Source organism: Halichoerus grypus, chromosome 3 (genome assembly GCF_964656455.1).
Source record: "Halichoerus grypus chromosome 3, mHalGry1.hap1.1, whole genome shotgun sequence".
Lineage (NCBI taxonomy): Eukaryota > Metazoa > Chordata > Mammalia > Carnivora > Phocidae > Halichoerus > Halichoerus grypus.
This window is the reverse complement of record NC_135714.1, coordinates 89,250,145-89,275,429: the sequence shown is the minus strand read 5'-3', so window position 1 is coordinate 89,275,429 and position 25,285 is coordinate 89,250,145. Positions and strand designations below refer to the sequence as shown.

The following is a 25,285-nucleotide window of genomic DNA, read 5'->3' as shown; positions in this document are numbered from 1 at the left end:
GAGGAACTCAAGTGACAGTGAGAATCGAGGCTCCAGACAGTCCAAGTGATTTCAATGTGCAGCCAAAATTGAGAACCACTGATTTACCTGCTGATGGCTCCCAAATATGGATCTTTATTGTCCAATAGAACTTTCTGCAAAACTCTAGAAGGTCCTCTATGATCTATCTTCCATCCTGTCATCCCTCTAACATCCTCCCTACTGCTCTCCCCTTGCTTACTCTATTCCTGCTACATTGATCTCCTTGCTTTTCCTCAAAGACACTACATATATACCCACTTCAGGGCTTTAGCTTGTTCCCCCTTTCTGCAGTACATTTCCTCCAGATGTTCACATTATCCACATGTCTCACTCCATCATCATCTTCTGTTCTTTGCTCAATGCAATGAAATAAGTGCTGTAATTGAGTTAATTTTGTTGTTTTGCTGAAATGTCAACTAATACAAATTTATTAGAATATGTGAAGATAAGCAAATAATAAAAGTGTACAGTGCCCATTGTGGTGAGGATATGAAGCAAGGGAAACTTATGTATTGATAGTGGGTGTATAAATTGGTACAACAGCTTATCTACCAAAGTTGATGATATATACATTCTATGAAGTAGAAATACAGCTCTGATGGTTTCAAAATATGTCCACAAATTCTTTGATAGTCATCCCTTTAATAGGTGGGGCTTAGTCCTCAGCCATTTGAGGAGGGACTAGACTTAGTGACTCACTTCTAGTGAATAGATATGATGGAAATGACAGTGTGTGACTTCCAAGATTGGTTATAAAAGGCATTGAAGTTTCTTCTTTACCTCTTTCTTGGATCACTCGCTCTGTGCAGAAGCTAGGTGCCATGTCATAGGGACATCCAAACAATCCTTTGGAGAGACCCAAGTGACAAGGAACTGCAGTCTCCTGAAAGTCAGAAAAAAATTAAAACTTCTTGCCATGTGAATGAGCCACGTGAGTGAGCCATCTTTGAAGAAGATTCTCCAGCCCTAGTCAAGCCTTCAGATGACTACAGCCCCAGCTGACATCCTGACTGCAACTTCATGAGAGACTCTGAGCAAGAACCATCCAGCTAAGCCATTTCCAAATCCCTGTTATACGAAGATTGTGAAATAATAAAATTGTGTTGTTTTAAGCTGCTAAGTTTGGGGAAAATTTGTTGCACAAGAGATAACTAATATAATAGCCTAGACTAATTCTTGCACCTGTATAAAAATAGATGTAAAGAAGAATGCTTATAGTGACATTACTTGAAATGGAGGGGAAAAAGGAAAAAAACCCAGAGACACCCAAAAGTCCATCAACAGAAGAATGGATAAATACAGGTGGTATAATCATACAACGGCATATGTACAGTAGTAAAAATATTTGAAGAGAGTTACAACTTGAATAGATCCTTCAAATACAATGTTGAAAAAAATAACACATTTATACAAATACTACATTTATATGAAGTTAAGAAACATATAAAGCTAAATACTAGATTGATTATGAGTATATACATATAGTAAAATTAAAGAAATGCAAGGGAAATTAGGCATTATATTCGGGATGTGGTATATTAGTTATCTATCATTTAATAATTAATTACCCCCCAAGTGGCTTAAAATAATAAACATTTATTATCTCACACTTTTTGTGGGTTAGCAACTTGGGAGGAGTTTTGCTGGGTACTTCTGGTTCTAGACCTTTCATGAAGTTTCAGTTAAAACATTGGCTGGCACTTCCATCGTCTGAAGGCTTAAAAGGGGCAGGAGGATCCATTTCATCCACATATGGCAAGTTGGCACTAATTACTGACAAGAAGCTTCAGTTCCTGCCCATATGGGTTTCTTCTTAGGCTCTTTGAATGTGTTCATGACACGATGACTTACTTTCCTCAGAGGTAGAAAAACACAGTCATCCTCTCCTAAGGCCTCCAAATTCACATTATATAATAGCATCAGCTTGGAGGTCAAAGATTTTATTACCTAAATCAGATCCAGGTGTGAATGAGGCCCTTCAGGTGTGGTTCCTTGATGAGGAACCTCAAGTTCCTCTCTTTAAGTACAATTACTTTCCATATAAAGCCCTGTGAACTAAAGAAACAAGTTATCTGCCCCATATCTACCCAACATATGGTAGTGGGACAGGCATAGAATAACTGCTTTAGTCATTCTTATTTAATTAAAGTGGGAAAAAAATATCACCAGGAATCACTGGTTCACAGAGCTTCTGTAATTCACCTGGGCACATGTAAGAAGTTCTTTGATTAGGGCTGAGGCTTATTCCTTCCTGGGAATGATTCCCCATAACTTTTGGCTTTGCCTTTTGACCCTTTGTTTCTGTGCTCTGAGTTACTTTCTCTTTACCATGAAATACATCCTGTATTTTCAGCTCCACAGTTTTCTTAGCCTGCTTCCTGCCTGTAGAGATTTTAGAGTCTAAAGGCCTCTTCTTTTGTACTGTCTCTCTTCTTTCGGTTCAAGCTGATGTTTTCTCCAGTATAATTTTCTTTAAAAAGGTTTGTTGATCTCTTATAAATATTATCGGTGTTCATTCCACTGAGATAAGTCATATTCTACTTTGGGTTTATACTGAGACCACTGAGGGATAGCATCCTTAAACTTTGTATATGTTCTATTGCTTGATTAAACAGCTCTCTGAGGTATCACTTTAGATATTTCTGAGATTTTAACGAAAGATAGTATACTCAGCTTTTCTGTCTTTCTGAGAGTTTCTGGATTTGATCTTGTCCAAAAGCTATTTCTTAATATTAGTATCACTTGTCACTTGGAGAGGATGTAAAATGTCTCAGTTGCAACAATTCCTGGCTTCTTTCTGTTTAAGAGTCATTCCTTTACTGTATCTATCTCCTTTTATATTTTACTACACACATTAAGAAGAAACCTGTTGGCATCTTCAGTCTTCTGAATGGAATCTTCTTGGCTAAGTCACACACTTCATTAAGAACATTTTTCTACTTTCCATTTTACCACAGGCAATAGTGTTGCAACATCTGCTCTACATAATGAGAATCTATTTCCTCATAGTTTCCAATGACATTTTTCTCACTCTCCTTTGAGTCCTCACCTGAAGTCTCCTAGAAGGCCATGTGGCATCTACTGAGAGAGATTCCTAGACTCTCAGACTTTTACTGTTATTATTCCCTTTAAAATCCTTCCACAAAGGGTTTATGTATGTTCAGTCTTACGGATTGTGCCAAGCAGTTTTGTTTTTTTTTTTTAAAGATTTTATTTATTCGTTTGAGACACAGGGATACAGAGAGAGAGAAAGAGAGAGAGAGAGAGAGCACGAGCAGGGGGAGAGGCAGAGGAAGAAGCAGGCTCCCTGCTGAGCCAGGAGCCGGCCGTGGGGCTCTATCCCAGGACCCTGGGATCATGACCCAAGCCGAAGGCAGATGCTTAACCATCTGAGCCACCCAGGCGCCCCTCAAGCAGTTTTCTTAAGTGCTTGTGCTCACTTCCATTCTAGTCAGCAGTGTGTGAGAGTTCCCATTGCTCCACATTTGTTATATTTGTTACTGTCTGTCTCCTCCATTTGGAGATTTACATTACACTTAATATTAGGCATTGTAATGCTTTACACATATCATCCCATTTACTCACTGCAACAAAGTATTGTTATATTTGTTTTATAGATGAGAAAACTGAGGCACAGAAAAATTTAAGTAATTTGTCCCCGGTCACACAGCTATTCAATGGCAGAGGTGGGTTATAAACCAGGCAGTCTGGCCTTAGAGTCTGTGCTTGGAACCATGATCTGAATCAATGCTACAAACATGTTCTGTTCACATAACTTTACAACACAAGGTTGATTTGGTACATACAATGAAAAGTTGCTTTGGTTAGAATCAGCAATTAAACTAGCATATTTTGGGAAAATCTAGTATTATCTTGTTATTTAAGGCTTGAGAAAAAGTTCATCTCCTCCCTCCAAATGAAACAAAAACAAAAACAGAACAACGAACAAACATTAAACTGACGCTGCAGAGAGGAATGGGATTTTGAAGGGCTTGTCTTATCTAGATTATTGGATTCATACAGCTGTAAACCCCTTGCTTAGCCAGGCTTGTGTAAATGGGATCAGTTCCTTGATCTGTCTGAAAGGGAATTTTTCAGCCTGTGACTAGAGCCAAATCCTACTTTTCTGCTCTTCTACTCCTAAAGATATTTATAATTTGTTTGTGATTTATTGAAATTTGTCTGGCTGTGGGAGAACTGCATCTTCTAAATTCACTTCACTGCCTACTCCATTCTATTTGGGAAACATTGTCTTCTTAAAAGATGTTTCTCTGGGAGCACATTCTCATCTGAAGTTTATGAAATAACATGCTCAATACAGCACATAATTTATTCCACCATTTTCTTTATTAAGGCACACCGCGGGTGGTTGTGGGTGTACAAAGATGGCCACAAACCGCCTCATACATTTACTTCTGTTGGAGAACTGTGGTGGTGAACTTTGGTTAAAACTGTGGTCTTAGGAACCTAATTAACCTTAAAAATTGGTGGTGCTAAAAGATATTTTCTAACCAAGTGAAATACTTTTCTGTCATATAATTAATATCTAAAAATAGCATAACATGATTATTCCAGCTATTTATTTTGGTCAGGGAATCTTTCTAAATACACATAAGACATTGGAGGGGGCCTAGATGGCTCAGTCAGTTGAGTGACCGACTCTTGATTTTGGCTCAGGTCGTGATCTTGGGGTCTTGAGATCAAGTCCTGGGTGGGGCTCCACACTCAGGGGGGTAGTCTGCTTGAGATTCTTTCCCTCTGCTACTCCCCTGGTGGGAGCATCTGCCTACTCTCTCTTAAATAAATAAATAAGTCTTAAAAAAAAATAAATACACATAAGACATCGAAATTTTGAGTATGTGTTAATTTACATCCATCCTATATATCCTCTATTGATCAGCCTTTCAGAGGCAAATAGGAGTGGATGATGCCTTTTCTAAAAACAAAAAAACAAAAAAACTCTTCTACCTACTTAAAAAGCCCTTTTATCTTCCTCATTTTTGTTTTCTCCTGGTCACCTTCTTTCTCACTTCAACTTCCTGCCATGTTTCTCTGTCAGAAGTCTGTTTATTTCTCTTTTTCAGGGGCCTGGAGATTGGTAACAGTAGTGCTAGCAGTAATGTTGAGTCCTGGGTCATGATTGTGACTAGGCTAACAGTAGGGAGGAGAGATGAGAGCAGCTTTACAACTTGACTGGTTGTTTTTGAGTTGCACCAATGGGAGGCATCAAAGAAATAGAACATATTTTATTCTGTTTAATATGCTTCAATGGAGGGCATCCTAGTTTTACATGTCATGGGAGAAGGCATATATCTCCAATTCTTTCCCAATGGGCATGTCAGTAAAATAGGAATGCATAAACATTTGAGACACAGGGATTGTTATTACAGGGCCTACTTGAGTTATAGGGCATTATAGTGGTTTTAACAGTGCTTATGATGCTATAGCAGATGAAGACTGATTTCTTGTGATTAAGATTCTATTAGGGTCCTATTGCTGTTGTACCATATTACCACAAACTCTGGGTCTTGAACAACACAAATGTATTAATTATAGCTTTAACGGTCAGAAGTTCTAAAATCAAAGGGTTAGTAAGGCTACATTCCTTCTGGAGGTTCCAGGGGAGAATTTGTTCCTTGACTTTTTCAGCTTCTAGGGACTTCCCATATTCTTTTGCTTCCATCTTTGAAGCTAGTGTTCATATCACTCTGACCTCTGCTTCTGTGGTCACATCTCCTCTTACTAAGAGACTCTGTCTCTTTCTTATAAGGACCCTGGTGGTTACACTGGGGCCACCCACATGGTAGAAGAAAACCTCCCCATCTCAAGATTCTTAACTTAATCAAATCTGCAAATCCAAACATTCCCCATTTATAGGTTTTGGTGAATAGGATGTGGACATCTTTGGGGTCTACTATGCTTCCAATCACATACCTATTCTACAACCAGCTGCTTGCCTTTTCTTACTACTGATATGAGTCTTAGGCAAATCAGAGTCAGCTGGACTGCATCATTTTTAGTGCTATTTTTACTTTTTGAATCCTTTTCCACATAGGAACCAAAACAACAACTGTGCCCTGATGAATCTATAGAACAATATGGGTTTAGATCCCCAGAGCTTTCTTGATCCATGCTTTCTCTGGGCTTGATGCAGAAAATCTACTGGGTTTTGAAATATTAGTGCTAATGACTGGTACATTTCTGGGGTATTGTGCCCACCAAAGAAATAAGCAAAATGAATCCTCTGATTAAAGACCCCAAATCCACAAAATTCCAACTCTGTCTACTAAGATCTGACAGTTCTGAAAGCTTGAAAGAGTTGTTAACCTTCTCATGGCCAATTTCCATAAAGCATGATAGAAGAACACTGCATCATCCAAATTAAATGTGTGACCTACTGTCAACATCAGTCAACACACAAAGTGGCCTTTCCATTGAAATTTCAAAAGAGCAGTGCCTTACCACAAAGAAAGTTCTTCATTCTCTGTCTCCATACTTTCATTAGAGAAGCTGGCATGGAGAGTGTGAGGGGGAAGATGAGCAATGAGGAAGATGAGATGCCAGACACCAGGTGGTGATTTGTAAGATATATTATTTCCATCCTAAGAACAATAGAAAATATTGAAGGAATTAAGGTAGATGAGGAGAGGAGGACAAGGCAGAAGTCAAGGGTTATTGGTGGTCTTTTGGCTTGGGGACACCGTATAGATGGCAACTCCATTTACTGACATGGGAAACAAGGGAAAAAGTAGGGTTTGGAGGTAAGATGCAGGTTAAATTGAATTGCTTATGAGACATCCAAGTAGAATTAGCAAACAGGCAGTTGGCTATATAGGTCTGAGCTTGGGAGAGAGGTTTGGGCTTACAATATGGATTTATTACTCATCAGTTTATGGATGGTAATTGAGAGCACCACTGGAAATTGTGTACAAAGTTAGAAGATGGCATAAGATAAAGACCTAAGGAGCACCAACATTTAGAGAACAGGCAGAGGAAAACACCTGCAAAAGAGACAAAGGAATGGTTAGAGAGGTAATTGGAAAATCAGAAAGAATTGACATATTTAAAAAATTTATACCTATTCCTTGGAAACACGTTTAATCACAATTAAATGTGACTTGAAAATTGTTTCCTTATATATAAAACGGGGCCAATAATTCCTTACCGGCATCACAGGGTTATGAGGTTCAAATGAGAAAACATATTTGAAACAATTTTGTAAAGTGTTACACCAGTGGTTCTCAAGCTTAAGTTCGCATCAAAACCATCAGGAGGACTCCTTACAACACACATCTCTGTTTTTGAATCATTAGTAGTAGTAGTTTCTGATTTAGTAGGTGTAGGGAGGGGTCCCAGAATTTGAATTTTGCATAAGCTCTCAGTTGATGTTGTCAGTCTGGGACCACCCTTTGAGACTACTGTGTAACACAACTGTAAGGAATTTTGCTTTTGCTTTTATAACACAATTCACTGTTTTCGTCCGATGTTGTGTCTGTTTCATCCCCTACTCCGTTTTCATTTCTGTATTCTCCATCAACAAATGAAACATTTTTACCCTGCTTCATACCTAGCAATATCTTTACGTTGTGATGAGCTTAGTGCAGTATTTCCTTGATCGTTTACATTAATGAGCATCGACCTGACATTAGCTTAAGAAGGATAAGAAAAATATATGGTATTTCCCGTGGGGAGGAGGAGATAAGAAGGGACTTTTTTGGAGTAAAAGGTGAGATTTTTTTTTCAAAATCAATTAGATGTAAAATGCTACTTATTACCTACTTTCAAAAATCCCATTAGAGAACTTGTAATTTGATCCAGAGGGCGGAGAGTCAGGTAAGAGGAAAAATTGACCTCATTCTTCAGTCCTTTCCTAAATCCTGAGAAATGTGTGTACCTCCATGCTCCCTTTTTCAATCCCACAAAACGGGGAATCAGGAAAACGCATTAGCACCCTAGAACAGACTAGGAACACCGAGCGGGGAGGAGACTCAGCCCCATCAAGACAGAAGGAAACTGGGGGAGGGCAGAGAAAACTTCCCCTAGTCGGACACTCTGCAGCGCGGCCGTGGGAAGAGAAGGGAAGTGGGGACATTTACCTCGGGCGTCAGTCAGACACTTCGCCTCGGGGCATGTGGGAATGTGAGGGAGGAGGGGGAAAGGTTGCACCACAGCGAGATCGCAATAGCTCCCGCTGCTGCTTTTGAGTGAAGATTTGGAGAGCTAGAGCTTTCTGCTTCACTTCTTCCCTCCTGGAGGCCATTTCTCCATATTTAACAGGGATAAAGAGGGGGCGTTGGGCCGCGTCAGGATAAGCCAGAGTTACCGCCTTCCCCACAGTGGACCCCGCTTCAGCCCCTGGCCCAGGCGGGAGATGTGGCCTTAGGGGACGCTGAAGTTACTCCGTGGAGGGGGAGGGGTCGCCAGGCTCCCCTCCAATCACGGTGGCCGTTTCCGCTATTTGCATGTATTATGCTAATACAGACCTCCCGCTCAGCTCCCTCCCGAGCTCTCCGCCCCCTTGGAGGGTCTCCGGCGGAGCCCGCGGGCAGGGCGAAGGTGAATACATTATGCTAATGAGGCGGGCTTCTGCCGGGGCTTTGGAAGGGGGGCGCAATGCTGCCGGAGCCCAGGGCTGGAGGCCGGGCGCCGGAAGGGGGGTCGGGGGAGGGACGTCGCGCTCGGAGCGCGCGCGCACTCACACACACTCACACACGAGCATCTCGAAGGGTATTTAAGGCTCGCACCCGCGAGGCTGCGGAGATACTTCGGGCAGCCGCGACTTAAGCCTGGCCGCTCGAATTTGCTCTTTGGGTTATTTCGTTTTCCTCTCTCTCTCCTCCCCCTTAGCATCCCTTTTGCGCTGCGCTCTCGCGGTCTCTCTCAGCCTTCCTGCCTGGAACTGAATCTAGGTGGCAAACAGGTCGGCGTGCGGAAAAACACTGAATAGGTAGAAATAAGGCAAACTAACAGAGACGCAACAGGTCGGGTGTTCGGTGGCGAGGGCGAGCGGCGGCCCCTCGCTGCGCCTCTCGCGCTGTTCCTCGGACCCTGGGCGGCAGCTCTCGAGGACCCCTTCCGAGGTGTCCGTCCTCTGAGGGGCCAGGAGGGCCACCCGGGAGGGTTTCATTCCGGCTTTTACCTTTTTGCCACCAGTCCTCGGGACTGAGGGTGCTTTTCACTCCCAGCTGGGCGGAGAGAAGAAAGCGGAGAGGATGGTCCACGTCTGCTGGTCTCGGCGCTGAGGAAAGCCGAGCTCCATCTCCGCGCCCCGGCTCGATCTCCGCCAAATAGTTGTGCAGCCACCCAGACTGAACTTTGGAGGAATCGTCCCTTTTCTTTCTTTTCAAGATTCTTGGAAGTGGTAGAGAGTGGGAGGCGAAGCCGAGGCAACTGATCCCTCCACGATGCTGGTGAAGAAGCATGCAGGGAAAGGTGGGGGTCGGGAACCAGGCTCTGAGGACCAGAGCCCCGCCGGGCAGCGTTGTGCCTGGACCGTGCCCCCGTGCACCGCCCTGGCGGCCCTTCTGTCAGTGGTGGCTGTGATGTCTTGTCTGTACCTGGGGGTGAAAACCAACGACCTCCAGGCGAGGATCGCTGCTCTGGAATCCGCAAAAGGGGACCCTTCCATCCATTTGCTTCCCGATGGCCTGGATCAGCTCAAAGCAATGGTGCAAGAGAAAGTGGAGCGACTTCTGGCTCAGGTGTGAAAGGCTGGGGTATTTTGCACGTGGATAATATCTTGCACAGGCGTGATTCTGTGTACAGGACCAGCCTCTACCTTTACTGTATGCATACTTGGTGTGGCTGGGTGTGCATACGCTAGGCCACCTTCTGTGCTCACTGTAGCATATATTTGTATATGCACATCCTTTGATATCACCCTCTCTTTCTCTATCATCTTCCCTCACTCTTAACGTTTGCATGCTGAACATATAGGAAGGACTGAAAGAGGGAAGGGTGGCCAGAATATCAGGGTGGCATTTTATCTTTTTAGTTTTCTAGAGTGACATAAGAATCTTTTCCAATCTTATGGAGAATATTCCTTCCAGAGATAACATCTGTTATGTCCTTCATATGTTATAAGAAGGTTAGGGCCATAGGTGTTATTAATACACAAATGGTAATCACTCTTTAAAGCGAAATAACCCTATATGTGATTTTTAGATTGATCATTTCCCACATTAAATGTTTTTGTTTTCAATGTTTAAAAAGAAAAAAAAATTGCAGCTTAATTTTTTATAAAGGATGCAGTGGTAGGGGTGTTTATGAATGCAGAGCCATTGCAGTTGAGAGTTGAAAGGAATCTAGGTTACATTTATCACAACCAGGGAGGGCATTAGACTAGAGTTAGGGGGTTTTCTGGAACTTGCCCTTCCAACAGAGAGGCTGTTTGGCAGTGGTTGCGGCACAACGTGATGAGCAGTTGACCTTCATGTATAAGATAGTGGCTGTTTTAAAGCCCATAGCTTACCTAAAACTACAACATGTTAAAGCCAGGTTTTTGCATTGACTGCATATGCTTGAGCTGAGGGAGAAAGAGGAGGGTGGTGGTAGTTGAAGAATGGAGGAAGATATTGTACAAGTCCAGCAGTCTTTATGCGGTGTCAGTAGTCATTTCTTTTTTTAGGGCTTGGGTACTATTACCTTTTGACTAAAGTCCAAGTACATATGTAAATGTTAGTTATGCAGGCTCTCAAATGCTGGTAAATCAAGCATATGACCAGAGAGTTCCTGAAGAATCCATTTCTCTACCATGCTACTGATGATAATATCCTCTTCTTTTCCTACAGAAATCCTATGAACATATGGCTAAAATAAGAATTGCGAGAGAAGCACCTTCAGAGTGCAACTGCCCAGCAGGTAAAATGGAACTTATTTAACAAGGTTTCCTCCATAGCAGAGCAAAGTCCTGTATCTGTCAAGTCTACCTGTAATAATAGTAAAGAAAGAATGCAGGCCCAACTTACTTTAATAAAATCAGCATGTCTCAGTCAAAAGAATAGCAAACAAAGCCCCAAATATTATTTTAAGCAGCATACCAAGGCCTGTTATGGGAAAACAGAGGAGATAATCACCAAGGAAAATACAGGCAAGATGGCATACAAAGACAAAGTTCTTAGATTCACAGATTGAAAAATATTCTTCATTTTTATTCAGGTTTCATGTATGTGGTGAAAAGGACTGCAGAACATGTTAGATTCTGAATTCTCTGGTGGCCAATATTGCATTAGTACAGATTTCCATTTGTTCCCTTTGACATATGGTTATGTTAGTAAATTACCTTAACTTCCACACCTGCTTTTATTCTTTTCTATCAAAAATGTTCTCTCTCCTACCATATAGCTAACGATGAGGGCTGAAAGGAAATTAGTTCTTTATCTTGAGCTTCTCATTTCAAACTATTGCATTCTTGATGACTTCTCAGAGAAGGCTGTTATATCTTTTCATTTTTCTGTGTAGTGTTAGGAAACTGTATTAATGACAGCATATTAATAGAAGGATGGAGAAGAGAGACATCAATGAATAAAAACCCCTGTGTAATCATTAAATCTACATTCACAGACCTCTGAGGCTTGGTAGTCACTCAACTGTAGATCTAACAGTTTAGGAGCCATTGAATGTGTCCATTGAAAAACATCTAGTGGATTCAACTGATATAAGCCATGAAAATCTCCCATGAGTCTTGAGATTTTTATTTCAGATAAATGTTGTTAATGCATTTATGAGCATTTTCATTTCTTCCATCATCACTTATAGAAAAATGAGTCTGTTATATTTTCTTTAATGTTCAGGAACATGATACCTAAGATACTTATATGTGGAAAGGCTAGATCCTGTATATTTACATATTCTGAGGTGTTTTTTTTTCTTTTTTCTCATGATAACTTATTTTGATACAGCTAAACCAGGCACCATGTTTAGAAGTTTCAAATGTCAACTCCTGGTTGTGTATCATAAAAATTTTATTATTTATGTTCTGCTACATTGTTGACCATAATGGAGCTGTATATATATATATATTTTTAAGGAAGCCCTTTCAATTGAGAGGACATATACATTAGATAACAAGAAAACAAAGAGTTAATGTTTGACATTGTAGGTTTCATTTTTGGTTGTTTTAAGTTGGGAAAGACCTCAGAAGTTAGAAATTCAAGGAAGGCACTTTTCTAGTGCAGGAATTAACTTCCAACAACCTCATCAGCCTGTAGGGATTATTTAAATTCCCAAGACAGTTGGTACAGGACTTCACTGATCATACCACTTAGAGTCCAGAATTTTCTGTATACAGTATTCTTGTTAGCTATTTGAAAAGTACCTACTGTTTGATTAATAGGATTCTTAGTGAACTTGGTAAAAAGTAGAAAAGTGACAACCACAGCACTGAGTTGTTTTTTGTGGTTAAATCTGCTTCATGATGTTTGATGTAAGTTAGTTGTTGAGGTCTAATTTGTAATCTGGAGGAAAGCCATTATAGTTAGAGCTTACCTTATATTATGTTGGAATATCATTTTGAACCATTTTCTTCTTAACATATTAGTTTAATAATAAGTGGTGATTTTACCATAATAACACATAAATAAATGATAAGTGGTGATTTCCTTGGCTTTTTGTTGGCTCTCACTAATGGCTGCTTTACTTTCTTGCCACCACTAGAGCTCCACATTACATCAGTTTTCACCAGGTTACTTGCAAGGTAAACATTTGAAGGTGCACATTCTAATCTGTAAAATCAAACAGGTTTCCTGCTGACAAATCACTATTATAGATACACTTTTTTTTCTGCTTGTGGAATAAGTAGACATCATCAAAATAAAGGCATTATGTTGAAAATAGTGCCCTGGGGGAAAACTAGTTATTTTGAATTATGGTCGGTGAGGTATTGTCTTAGGGAATGAATGCCTGGCCAAGCGGATTAGAAAGGAGATACAGAGCTTCCCACCTGGTTTGGCTTTAACCCTGGTTTGCGGTGACTAAGAGTTGTCACCCAGACATCTGTTTGTAGGGCACAGTGAGACAAGTCTGTGACCTCAGCTCAGTTCCTGTGGACAGATGCCCACCCCTTGAAGTTGACACTCTTGTTGACAGTCTCCGTCAGAGAGCCAAGGACTGATAGCAAAGGACTAATGCTGTGTTGTTTGTGTTCACTTTAATTGCTTTTGATAGAACTCAGTCCCAGTGAGTTTTATCCAGGTAGGCTACGAGGAAGTCATAGAATTTATAGATTTTTTTCTTTTTTTAACACAGGAAGGAACTTTTGTGGGAGAGGGATGGGAAAGACTATTATTGAATGGTTTCTAAGAATAAGGGAAGGACTTTCATTTACTCTTCCCAACAACCTTGGAAGTTAGGTATTAGTAATCTCATATTTACAGATGAAGAAACTGGACTCAGAGAAGATGACTGACTTAGCACAGTAAAGGCAGGGTCAGGATTCATGCCTACATCTGACAAAATCAAAAGCACAAAGTCTAATGAGCAATAGAGAATGAATATAGGTTTTGGAGCTGGACAGATTGGATTCCTGGGTTTATTACTAAATAACCATGGGGCCGCGGTCAAACTTCTCATGTTGCAGGTTCCTCATCTGCAAAAACGTGGATCATACTACCTTCCTCAGAGATTGATAATTTACCTAAAATGTGGCTTCTTTGTGGTTATTCATTAGATGATAGCAGTTATTATTCTTTTTAATGTATTGTATACTACTTAACTCTAATCTGGTCCATGGAGACACATGATATAGGTGGGAAAACTGAGCCCTGGAAATGTATATAGCTTACTCAAAACCCAATGGCTAGTTAATGGCAGGTTTTGGATGAGAATGCTACGCTTAATTAAGCAAATATATCTGTAGATCATTCATGCAGATAATCAAATGAGTCAGTATCTCTTAGTGCTACATCAATGGAGATTGGTTCTTTGCACATATTTATATTAGTCTACTAAATTATTTTTACCAAATTTGAAGGAAAAACTTTTGACCTTGTAGGTAAACCATGATTGGAGTAGATAGAGTTTGTGCTTAAAAGAGTATGAGGATATGTCTCTACAGCTTTGATACCAAATGTTTTCTAAAAGAAGTGCTTCAACTGTCTGACTCATTTTCACACTTACTTTTTTAACAGTTTTATTAAAGTATAATTTATGATATTTACCCATTTTAAGTGTCTGAATTAAAAAAATTTTAAAAGATAAATTCATGGAGTTGGGCAACCATCACCATAATCTAATTTTAAATCACCTTCGTTGCTCCCTGAACATTTACATTTACTTTTTTCATGGGCTCAGGGGAAGCTCTATTTTTTGAATCTTTGCTTTAAAGAAACCCTAAGATAAAATTTAAAAAGCCATACAAAGTGAAGCTCTGCTTAGCATAATATTTGAGTTAGTAGTAGCTGAACCATAGAAATTCAGCTGGCATCTGCGGCTTAGCCTCTTTAAACTTAACACTCATAGGAGAGAATAAATTGGCTGTTTGCTATGGCTATAGAATCCTGTTTTGGGTTTTGTTCTTGGAGTCCTACATGAAGTATGTATAAACCAGGCATATTTATAGGAGGGTCTCTATGTTCCAACTGGTAAAGAACACTGGAGGCAGGCAGCCAACCAAAAGATGTTTAGATCAGAAATATTTCTGTACCCTACTCATCAGTAGTAGTGTTGTTTGCCCAGGATGTTAGATATAAGAACCTCTATGTCGTAATGGACAGAGAATGTGGATGGGCAATAAAGAATCCAGTTATAATCCTGGCTTTGTCATTAACATGTTATACAATCTTGGGCAAGTCATTTCCAAGAATGACTTTTATAGACTCCATTTTCATAGCCCCAAAATAGGAGTGTTGGACTAGAATGATTTTCAAGTGCATTCGTTGCTTCTCTAGGTATAAAGAGCCTGCTGTGTGCCAAATGTTATGCTTGGTACTGGGAATATGCTGATGAACCAGACACACTTGGGGTCTGCCTTCATGGAGCTTACATTTCAATGAGGATGACAGGCAGACGTTTATTTTTATGTGACATGAATTTACAGTCATGACAGGTGTGACCAGGAAAAAGAACTGTGTGCTTTGGAGCACATGCCCACAATTTCTTTCATGTACATCCTAAGGACTTTTTTGTTCTGTTCTTTTCTGAGGTGAGGGGTAGGTGGGCGGAGAAATTCACAGTAGGAGAAATCATAATATAAGAAAATCTGGCTTTTGATTACAAATAAAAGCTCTAGCAATGGATAAAAACTGCTTTGAATAACCTCACCTGGCTTTTGGCTTTCCAAGAACTTACAGTCAGATGAAAGTTCACTGATACCTGATTTACCTATGCTGATACTTAACTTTTCAAATCTTGTGGTAAATAGGATAGTGATTTATTCTTCTACATTTTTTTCTGAAAACAGTGAGATTTGGGTTGAATAAGAGTCAAAACCTCCTGCCTGGTGGTACCTTCCTGCCTGAACAGTGCCCCTGGACCTGGCTCCTTTCCATTCACTGATAATGATGAAATGGAGCACAGCTAGTCATCTGCTTGGAGAGTTTGGCTAGAGATAATAAAGATATACTAAATAACTTTTGAGGTCCTTACACCCCCTGCAAGTCTATGAAAATGATTGTATACAAAAAAAGAGTAAATGTAGGCAAGTAAAAGTACCTCTGACTCATGTATGTGAGTGATAGAACCTCCAGTGCCTGGCTTTGTGGCATCTTCTCAATTTTTGGCAGAAACAAATGTTAATTGTAGCTTTAAGGTTGTGCACCCTTTCTTTCCCATCGTATGAGAAGACCTTTATATTATCTTGCTAACAGAACTTTACTTTATCCTATAAAACTTGTATTTCCTACAACATGGTTTTTCACTTACGCTGTACGTTTTTCCTAACCAGCTGCACAATGAATGGAAAGAGTGTATCAAGTAAGGGCATAATAATGTGTAGATTTTCAATTATGTAAGGTAAAGAATAGTCAGAAATGGTTTGCAGAAAGAAAGCAAATTAAAATGCTACAAATGCTATTTAAATGAGAATAGCAGGCTTTCCTCTCCTTTGGCAAAGCCAGACAATACAATGTGACAGCCAAGCACCTCAAAGCATTCACGTTAAATGGCTTCAGTCCTAATGAGGACAACAGTTTGGGTGTAACACTTCTAGTTGGTCCAGTAATGACAGCTGGCAAAATGCCCCGTCATCCAAAGGACCAGGGACAAATTGCCTCTTGAAGCAGTGTTCTTGGTTCTTAGCTTCTCTTCTGTTTTCTCTTGTCTAAAAGTTACTAAAAAGCAAGTTCTTCAGGTCTTCTTTTCTCTGACTTGCCTGGGTAATTCTGTTTTTCCATGAGCTGGGAATTACTGAAGGAAAGGGCATACATTCTACATAGGGGTTAATGCTAGCTCATTTGATGAATGTGTAGATAGGAGTAGCCTTGCTGGGCCATAATAACCTTTTACACTTCTGATTGGTTTCTAACAGCAAAATCAACTACATGGCATTTAAAAAAAACACTATTTGAATGTTAAAATAAGGTCTAGGAATGAAGAAGGAGGGTATCCTCTCATAGACAAAATTAGGTAAATGGAGAGCTGGTGGGGAAACATGGCAGAATAATGAGGACTGTTTTACATTGGGGGGCATTTCCTGCTTCAGGGGGAACCTCACTAGATACTCATCAAAATAACATCAATCTTTGTTATCTTGAGAGGAAACCATCTAAAACCTATTAAGAAAAAGTGTTTTTATTCCATCCTACAGCTTTATACACATTACTTTGTGATTTGACGGAGGCTGAGAATGTGAAAACAATGCATGGGTTGGTCTGGGCTTCAGGCTGTAGCCCAGTATGGGACTGCTAAACCCAGAAGCATCCCCACCCTCCCCGATTTGCCAATATGGGTGAAGTTCCATGCTGTGGTTTAATGAATCATAATAATTAACACGTTTTTCCCCCTAATGTGTGTTAACAATGACTGTGGCATACCCGCATATTGAATTATTAGATATGTATTGTTTCATTTGGGATATGTTCAGCACTCTTGCAGTTAAAAAATATTTTAAATCGACTCTTAAAAAACAAGAATGCAGAAGAGTGGGAAACAGAAGTAAGTGGAATTACTTACAAGTTAAAATTGAGCACTTTTCATTGATACCATACATTCTTTCAAAGGACTATTCTGTAAGTCATTTAAATACAGGATTCCTTTAAGAAATGCCACCAGATGGCAGGCACCTTCCCTCTGTGACCACAAGGAGGAGGAACTGAGCTGAATAGTGGGACTTCTGTTAGTTCCTTCCTGGTTAAATTCCTAGCTGATTTCTTGACTTCTGTTTGCAATGGAAAAGATTAATGGAGGAAGCCAGTAATTTCTTCCATCTATATTTGAAGACTAGAATATCCTATGAGCTTTAAGATATTTAAAACAATCTAGTAAATTTCACACTTGTATTAGTCAAAAGTTTGGTTATTTTGTAGATAAATTCACAGATATGAACTTGAGGCCAGTATTCCAATAGCTAGAGTAAATGAATTAAATGTAATTGAATTTACCAGTTGGGGATTTTGTGCTCATCTTTTGTAATTTCTCAGAATCAAGAATCATTTGGAATCACTCTCATGATTTTGACATCTTTTCATCTGTAGTGTCCATTTCAACTTCAGTTACCATATGATAGTTGAAATGTGTTCCTTATTTTTCTCATATTGTATTCCTTTGCCTGACTGCTTAGTCTGATTGCCAGGAATGCCAAAAACTGTGTCTGTTCATTTGGATATTAATAATTTAGATTTTAGAAACTCTGGGCTTCTGGGTTATATACACAAAGTTTTTATTCTTGTATTTGAAATGTGGTCAGCACATATTTAAATACAATTTTCACATTTAGGCTAAGTGGCTGAGTAAATCAGATGAATTGTAGCCAACTCTAGTTTGCACATTATGGTAATATTGAGAGTCAGAATATGTCTGACTGGAAGTAGGCTGGTTATGGCAGGGGTAGAGTCTATTTTTTCTTTCTTTACCAAAGAGTTCACATGTAAGAGGAGGAAAAGGGGAGGAGGAGAGGAAAGATTATATTCCATAAGCTCTTGGAATCATATTGCCTTACCTTCATTTTTAGCAAGCCTGGTATTTTAGAGTTCTTATTATGATGTAAAGGGAGTCAGAAGAATTCTCCATTATAGCTTTGTCTCCAGCATTCTGTTTGGCTTCTTGTAACAGTGAATGGGAGAGAAAAATCTTTTAGGAGTCCCTCCTTCAAGTCTGTTACAGGGCTAGAATTGTGTTCTTATTTTTGATCCTTAAGATGCTAGAATGAAATAGCTAGCCTGGAAAATTGATATAGTTCTTTCCCAGCATTCCTGTATCTTAGGTCAGTTCTGACAGCTGTCAAAAGTAAACTGTTTGTATAACCCTTCTAGGAGTTGTGAAACTCCAATTTGTGTCTCAGGGGCTCTAGAATCCAGCCGGCATTATTTAGAGGTACATGATAGGATCATAAGGTAAAGCATTTCCACAAAGCACACAAAAAACCAACCTTTTGACTTTAAAGTCATGCTAGAAATGCTAAAAAACTCTAGGGCTAAGTGAACTTTGGAAAACTAAAAATCATTTTTTCCTGAAAGAATTAGAGCTCAAGGTCCGAGCAGATGAAGCTACAATGGAAACAAGCTTCTTAAATAAGTGCCTTTCTGGGGATGGTTATCAATCTGGTTGGGGAGTCAGATGAGTGAAGTGGGTCAAAGATCAGGTGATTTTTGTGGGCAGATCCTGACCCTAACTGCTAAGTGGTCTCACAGTATAATTGTATTCTACTTCCTGAGGGAGTGGGTTGGGAGTCCATATTTACCAATGTCATTTTTGATCTCCATGGTCAGGGTTCTGGTTTGTATCTGTGTACCTCTAAGGGCTTATTGTAGAGTTCTCCACAGAAGATTCTCTGTAAAAGTTCATATAATGGAGATCTGTCAACTTGACCTGGTTGAGGACTTTTACTGTGGTTTATCTCTTTGCATGCACTAATATTCTTATCCCCATGGCTTTTTAACATTTTCTCTGAGGACTTTGTGAGCCATAATGTATTAAAGCTAATACGAATCTTGGAGATCAAGTAAAGTAGTTCAGGTGTTTTCCAACGTTTCTTAAAGAGGCTGAACTGTTTAATCTTATGAGGAAACTCAGTAAATGAAATCACATACAATGTTACCTACACTGATTGACCTCAGAGGTCTGAGGGGACAGAGGCCAACACCCTACATGCTCTTTCTTTCTGCTTCCCAGCCCCCTCCCCCAGTGTAGCCCCTGAGGTATATCCAAAGAACCTTAGGACTCCATAAGATACCGACAGAAAATCACTGGAAGTCTGATCCCCAGTGTGATCTCTCAGCTCCGGTGTCTAAGGATACCATATACTTGTTAACACAGAACTCGCCTCTAAAATTCTCTACCTGGAAACATTACTGGGAATGAATAGAATCTAGAAATGACTATTAATGTAATATTGTCTCTTTCTGGGTTGTAGCAGTCCAGCAAAGGGAGTGTAGTAATGGTAGGAGCACTGGAAAGCTGGGGAGGTGTACTGTGTGACTGAGCATGATAATGTTAATTGGAAAATCAGTATCCCACCTCATCCTTTTTCTTGAAGTCACTCATTTTTTTTTAAGCCTTCAAGTCACAGTATTATTCTTGTTTATTTATAAGTTTTCTGTGCTTTTTCAAATTTCTTTCTTTGTATTTTTATTTTTTTTTATTTTTATTTTTTTTAAAGATTTTATTTATTTATTTGACAGAGAGAGACACAGCGAGAGAGGGAACACAAGAAGGGGGAGTGGGAGAGGGAGAAGCAGGCTTCCCACCGAGCAGGGAGCCCGATGTGGGGCTCGATCCCAGGACCCTGAGATCATGACCTGAGCCGAAGGCAGACGCTTAACGGCTGAGCCACCCAGGCGCCCCTGTATTTTTATTTTTTCATTCTAGATATTAACATGGGGCCTTATCACCAAGTTATGGTAATCCATTGCCTTTTAAAATATATATATTTAAAGCAGTTGATTTTTTAACTAATGGTTAATACTTAGTTTATAAAGTAATATATGAAAAATAACTATCCCTCAAGTAGTATATTGTGAGAGAGTTGTTATTAAAAATGTTTCTAAGCTCTTTGAGACTTTTTTTTACTTGATTTGATTTTTGTGTGTTAAACTGATAATGTTTATGATTTAAAACTGAAATTTACAGTACAGTGAGAATATATGAATTGGACATTTATGTTTAAATAAAAAAGGGAAAAACTTTAAGAATTAACAACAGTATTTTATCCAATAGTGAATGATATGTACAGTACATTTCACAGAGAAAGTATAAATCTGGCTACAATCATACTGTAACAAGTACTGCAAAAGGCAATTTGAAAGGCAATACCCTACCTCCCATTGAAATGAATGTCCACTGTCATCAGCAATGCTATTTACCATTTGAGTAGCTAGTTGTGGACAGTAATTTGGCCAAGTGCAACACCTTCCTCAATTGTCTTATTGGAAAGATAATAGAATGACACAGCAACTATACAAGTGATTGAGCTTTGGTGAGCAGTTTATTTTCTCTTTAATACATAGTCTCCACCTACGGACTTCCAGGAAGTCTTGGAGGAGAAAAATGACTTTTCTTTTTTTAATTTAACTTTAGTTATTTTTCCTTTTAAGAGAGGACAATTATCAGTAAAGCAGCAAAGATAGGAAGGCTGACCAGGTACTAAATGTTGGAGAGATCATATGTACCAACCAAAGCTCTCATAAACTGGAAAAAAGAGGTTTAACTGAACAAACTCTACGGTCTAATTTACTTCCCAAGCCCTACAGTTATGCTGACAACTTCCCAGGAGTTTAAGAAGCAAGACTGACAGTGGTGGCTTAGTACTACTATACATGTTATGCATCTGGAAGTGTTTAATAAAGGAAAAGCTCTAGCATTGAGAAAGTGCATCCATAAAGAAACCAGGGCTTTTATGTTCTTATATATAGTTTCCTTCTGTGCAAAGTTATTTAATGCTCTAAATTTCAGCTTCTTCTGAGGATACTTTCCTGATATTGGCTTCGTTCTACAATCAAGTTCTATATGAGGAATGCTATGAGTTGGTGGTAGAATTTATGTTACCATTTTTACAATATTAAAAAAGAAATTAATTTATTTTTATGTCAAAACCATCCTTGAATTGAGAGGTCTGAGGTATACTTCCTGTTTTCTATGTGTGAGCCCATAACACATTAGATTCATAATGTGTTTTATTTTTTCAAGCCTTTCATGTGTTTGAGCAGAAAACCTTTGCTTCCAGTGTCAGTCCTCAAGCAGGAAACCCAGGCAGAGGGATTTTCTAATCAATCACACTTATCCCTTGTATTATACATCATTCATCATTTTTCTCATCATTTTCAATTTGTTACAAATTTCCACTTTTATCTGTGCCAGTAGCATTTTGAGCATCCACACAGCTTTCATAGTTATAGGATATGATAAGATGAACAATGTTCATTGAACTCCTGAAAACCAAGAGCAAACATAGCAAACACACCCATAGCAAACACACCCATGATGCTCTGTCAGGCTCTCAATGGACAAGCATTGCCCTGATGTGATCTGTGATTGGCAAACAGAGTAGACAGGCTTGTCTTTGGGATGTAACTATGTATCTATGAAACTGTAAACATAGAGGATCTTCTATGTTCCTAAATGAGAACTCCCGTTCGAGTCTGTCCACTCTCCTTTCTATCTTCAGTCCACTCTCCTTTCTATCTTCCCTCTCTCCCTTGCCTTCTCTAGCATGAATAAAAGCTCTATTTTGCCCGCATTCTATTGGTGACACTCTGCTTAGCTTATGGACTACCTCTAATTTGTTCTGTCAGGGGCATTATCACCCTTGGGTCTCAAAACATCTATGCCTTTCCTGGGCAAGAGCTATTCTTATGATGAAATCCAGCAGCATAACTGAGGAAATAATCAATGGTAAAGGTCAATACTTCTCCCAAAATTCCAAAAGGAACCGTTTTCTCAAAAATTACTGTTAAAGATAATTTTCAAAAAAGGTAAAATCGTGACTTTCATACAGATATAAAATGAACATGTGTTAAAGATTTTACTTAAATCATTAAAGAAGTAAAAAAAAATCATTAAAGAAGTAACTGATAAGATTTTTTTATTATGTTATGTTAATCACCATACCTTACATCATTAGTTTTTGATGTAGTGTTCCATGATTCATTGCGTATAACACCCAGTGCTCCATTCAGTACGTGCCCTCTTTAATACCCATCACCAGGTTAACCCATCCCCCCACCCCTGTCCCCTCTAGAACCCTCAGTTTGTTTCTCAGAGTCCATAGTCTCTCATGGTTTGTCTCCCCCACTGATTTCCCCCCCTTCATTTCTCCTTTCCTACTATCTTTTTTTTTTTTTTTAACATATAATGTATTACTTGTTTCAGAGGTACAGGTCTGTGATTCATCAGTCTTACACAATTCACAGTGCTCACCATAGCACATACCCTCCCCAGTGTCTATCACCCAGCCACCCCATCCCTCCAATAGTTTGGCTATTGTGGACATTGGTGCTATAAACATCAGGGTAGCCAAACTATGGAAAGAGCCAAGATGTCCATCGACAGATGAATGGATAAAGAAGATGTGGTATATATATACAATGGAATATTATGCAGCCATCAAAAGGAATGAAATCTTGCCATTTGCTATGACGTGGATGGAACTGGAGGGTATTATGCTGAGCGAAATAAGTCAATCAGAGAAAGACATGTATCATATGATCTCACTGATATGAGGAATTCTTAATCTCAGGAAATAAACTGAGGGTTGCTGGAGTGGTGGGGGGTGGGAGGGATGGGTTAGCCTGGTGATGGGTATTAAAGAGGGCATGTACTGAATGGAGCACTGGGTGTTATAAGCAAACAATGAATCATGGAACACTCTTTCCTGCTTTGTCAAAGATCAGTTGGCCATAGAGTTGAGGGTCCATTTCTGGGCTCTCTATTCTGTTCCATTGACCTATGTGTCTGTTTTTGTGCCAGTAGCATACTGTCTTGATGATTACAGCTTTGTAATAGAGCTTGAAGTCCGGAATTAGGATGCCATCAGCTTTGCTTTTCTTTTTCAACATTCCCCTGGCTACTCGGGGTCTTTTCTGGTTCCATACAAATTTTAGGATTATTTGTTCCATTTCTTTGAAAAAAGTTGATGGTATTTTGATAGGGATTGCATTAAATGTGTAGATTGCTCTAGGTAGCATTGACATCTTCACCATATTTGTTCTTCCAATCCATGAGCATGGAACGTTTTTCCATTTCTTTGTATCTTCCTCAATGTCTTTCATGAGTATTTTATAGTTTTCTGAGTACAGATTCTTTGCCTGTTTGGTTAGATTTATTCCTAGGTATCTTATGGTTTTGGGTGCAATTGTAAATGGGATTGACTCCTTGATTTCTCTTTCTTCTGTCTTGTTGGTGTATAGGAATGCCACTGATTTCTGTGCATTGATTTTATATCCTGCCACTCTACTGAATTCCTGTATGAGTTCTAGCAGTTTTAGGGTAGAGCCTTTTGGGTTTTCCACATAAAGCATTCCTAGAGATGTATAAACTACCAAAACTGAACCAGGAAGAAATAGAAAACCTGAACAGACCTATAACCACTAAGGAAATTGAAGCAGTAATCAAAAATCTCCCAACAAAGTGATAAGATGTTTTAACTAGTTCAAAGGAGAATATAAAACCAGACACATTTATAGTTCTAGAATATTGAAATTGATGTGTAAGTGGAGGCAAAACTGGACTTCTTCCACAGTGAGGATGGGATGTCAATTGCACTTAGAAAGAATTTACATGTCTATGACAAGAGTTATTTTGCTTTGCTATTAGGTATCTACAACTTACAGTTTTAAATAGCTCCAAAAGAATCAGAATTAGATAAGTGGGATGGGCATGCTCTAGCCAATGCACAGTTTTCCACTGAAACACGTATTTCCTCCTACCTTACTAAAGCAACTTCACAGGAAAAAATTCTTAAAGTAAGCAAAGAAATTTTTTTTTTCTTACTCTTCAGTGTAGTAATGGTTGTTTATTAACCTGTCTCTGTCCCTGTTGTTATCTTATGGGTTATACGGTACTTAATTTTCTTAGTGTTGCTAAAATTCATCATTTAAAGGATGGTTCCTTTCACTTTAGCTTTATATACATGTATATACTAGTATGCACTAGCCCCATGAGGGTTGTGCTGATTGCTAGGCCTACAGGACTGGCACGAGTTGCATGAGTGGACTTTAAATTCATAACACTGAATATTTGTTTAAGGTAACAGACCACTTTGGAAGACTCAGCCTCTTGTATTTCAGTATCAGGGAGTAGTTTCATTAATATTAAAGAAAGAGTTGCCAACCTTACCTTTGTGTTTGGGGATACTGTATCCGGGCAATTATATTATTTATATAGGCTTCTCCGCTGTGAGCATGTGGTTGCCTCTGGGATTTTGTGCTGCTATTTCAGCCATTTTGGCTTTGACTTCAAATATGTACTAGTTTGGCTTTTCCTTGGGCACTCCTATCATATTCATGTGTTGCTGCTTCAGATGACTTGTCTTTAGTCCATACTCTAAGCTATATTTGCTTATTCTTTGCCAGTTGTCTCTTCTGTTGGTCCCTACTTGTTTGATCTCCCACTACCTCTGCTGCTACCAGCTCACAAGTTTACTTTATTTACTAGCACCCCAAACAGCTCAGCCTCAGTGGCCCAGGCATGTGGATGCTTTTCTCTGCTCCCACCTGATTCAGTTGCTAAGACCTTTTGGCTCAGTCCACTGAGATTTTGTCAGAATAGCTGAAGCTAGATAATGGCCCTTCCTATACATTCTAGAAAGAGTATTTTAGAATGGCAGCCAGAGATGGGTGGGGATACATTGTAACCACATGGTTATTGGTGGTTTTTGGAGAGTGATATTTACCTTCATTCAGAAGCAGCTTATGTTCTGGCAGTTTCATATTACTAGGTAGGGGAGAGAGTTAATTATAAATATTAAATATTTTAGATATTAGTATCTAAAACTTATATATAGCGGGTGGTAACTGACTTCTGGCATTACCTAACTCCAGTTGACGTAGGAAAGACGTTAGGGTTCAAAGCCGACGACCAAGAAAGAATTCTTGAGATGTCTTTGGTGTAAAAAGGTGATTTTATTAAAGAACAGGGACAGGACCTGTGGGCAGAAAGAGCTGCAATAGGGTCACGA

The 25,285-nt window shown here is 39.3% G+C and overlaps 1 protein-coding gene across 1 annotated transcript in view; it reads left to right on the top strand.

The window, feature by feature from the left end:
• Nucleotides 1–8,730: 8,730 nt before the first annotated feature.
• Nucleotides 8,731–25,285, top strand: part of COL25A1 (collagen type XXV alpha 1 chain) — a 465,144-nt gene continuing 448,589 nt past the window's right edge. Inside the window, exons 1-2 of the mRNA XM_078069067.1 lie at nt 8,731–9,722; nt 10,812–10,881. Of these exons, the coding sequence (XP_077925193.1) occupies nt 9,426–9,722; nt 10,812–10,881 (367 nt within the window). The 5' untranslated portion in view covers nt 8,731–9,425. The remainder of the gene's footprint in view (nt 9,723–10,811; nt 10,882–25,285) is intronic.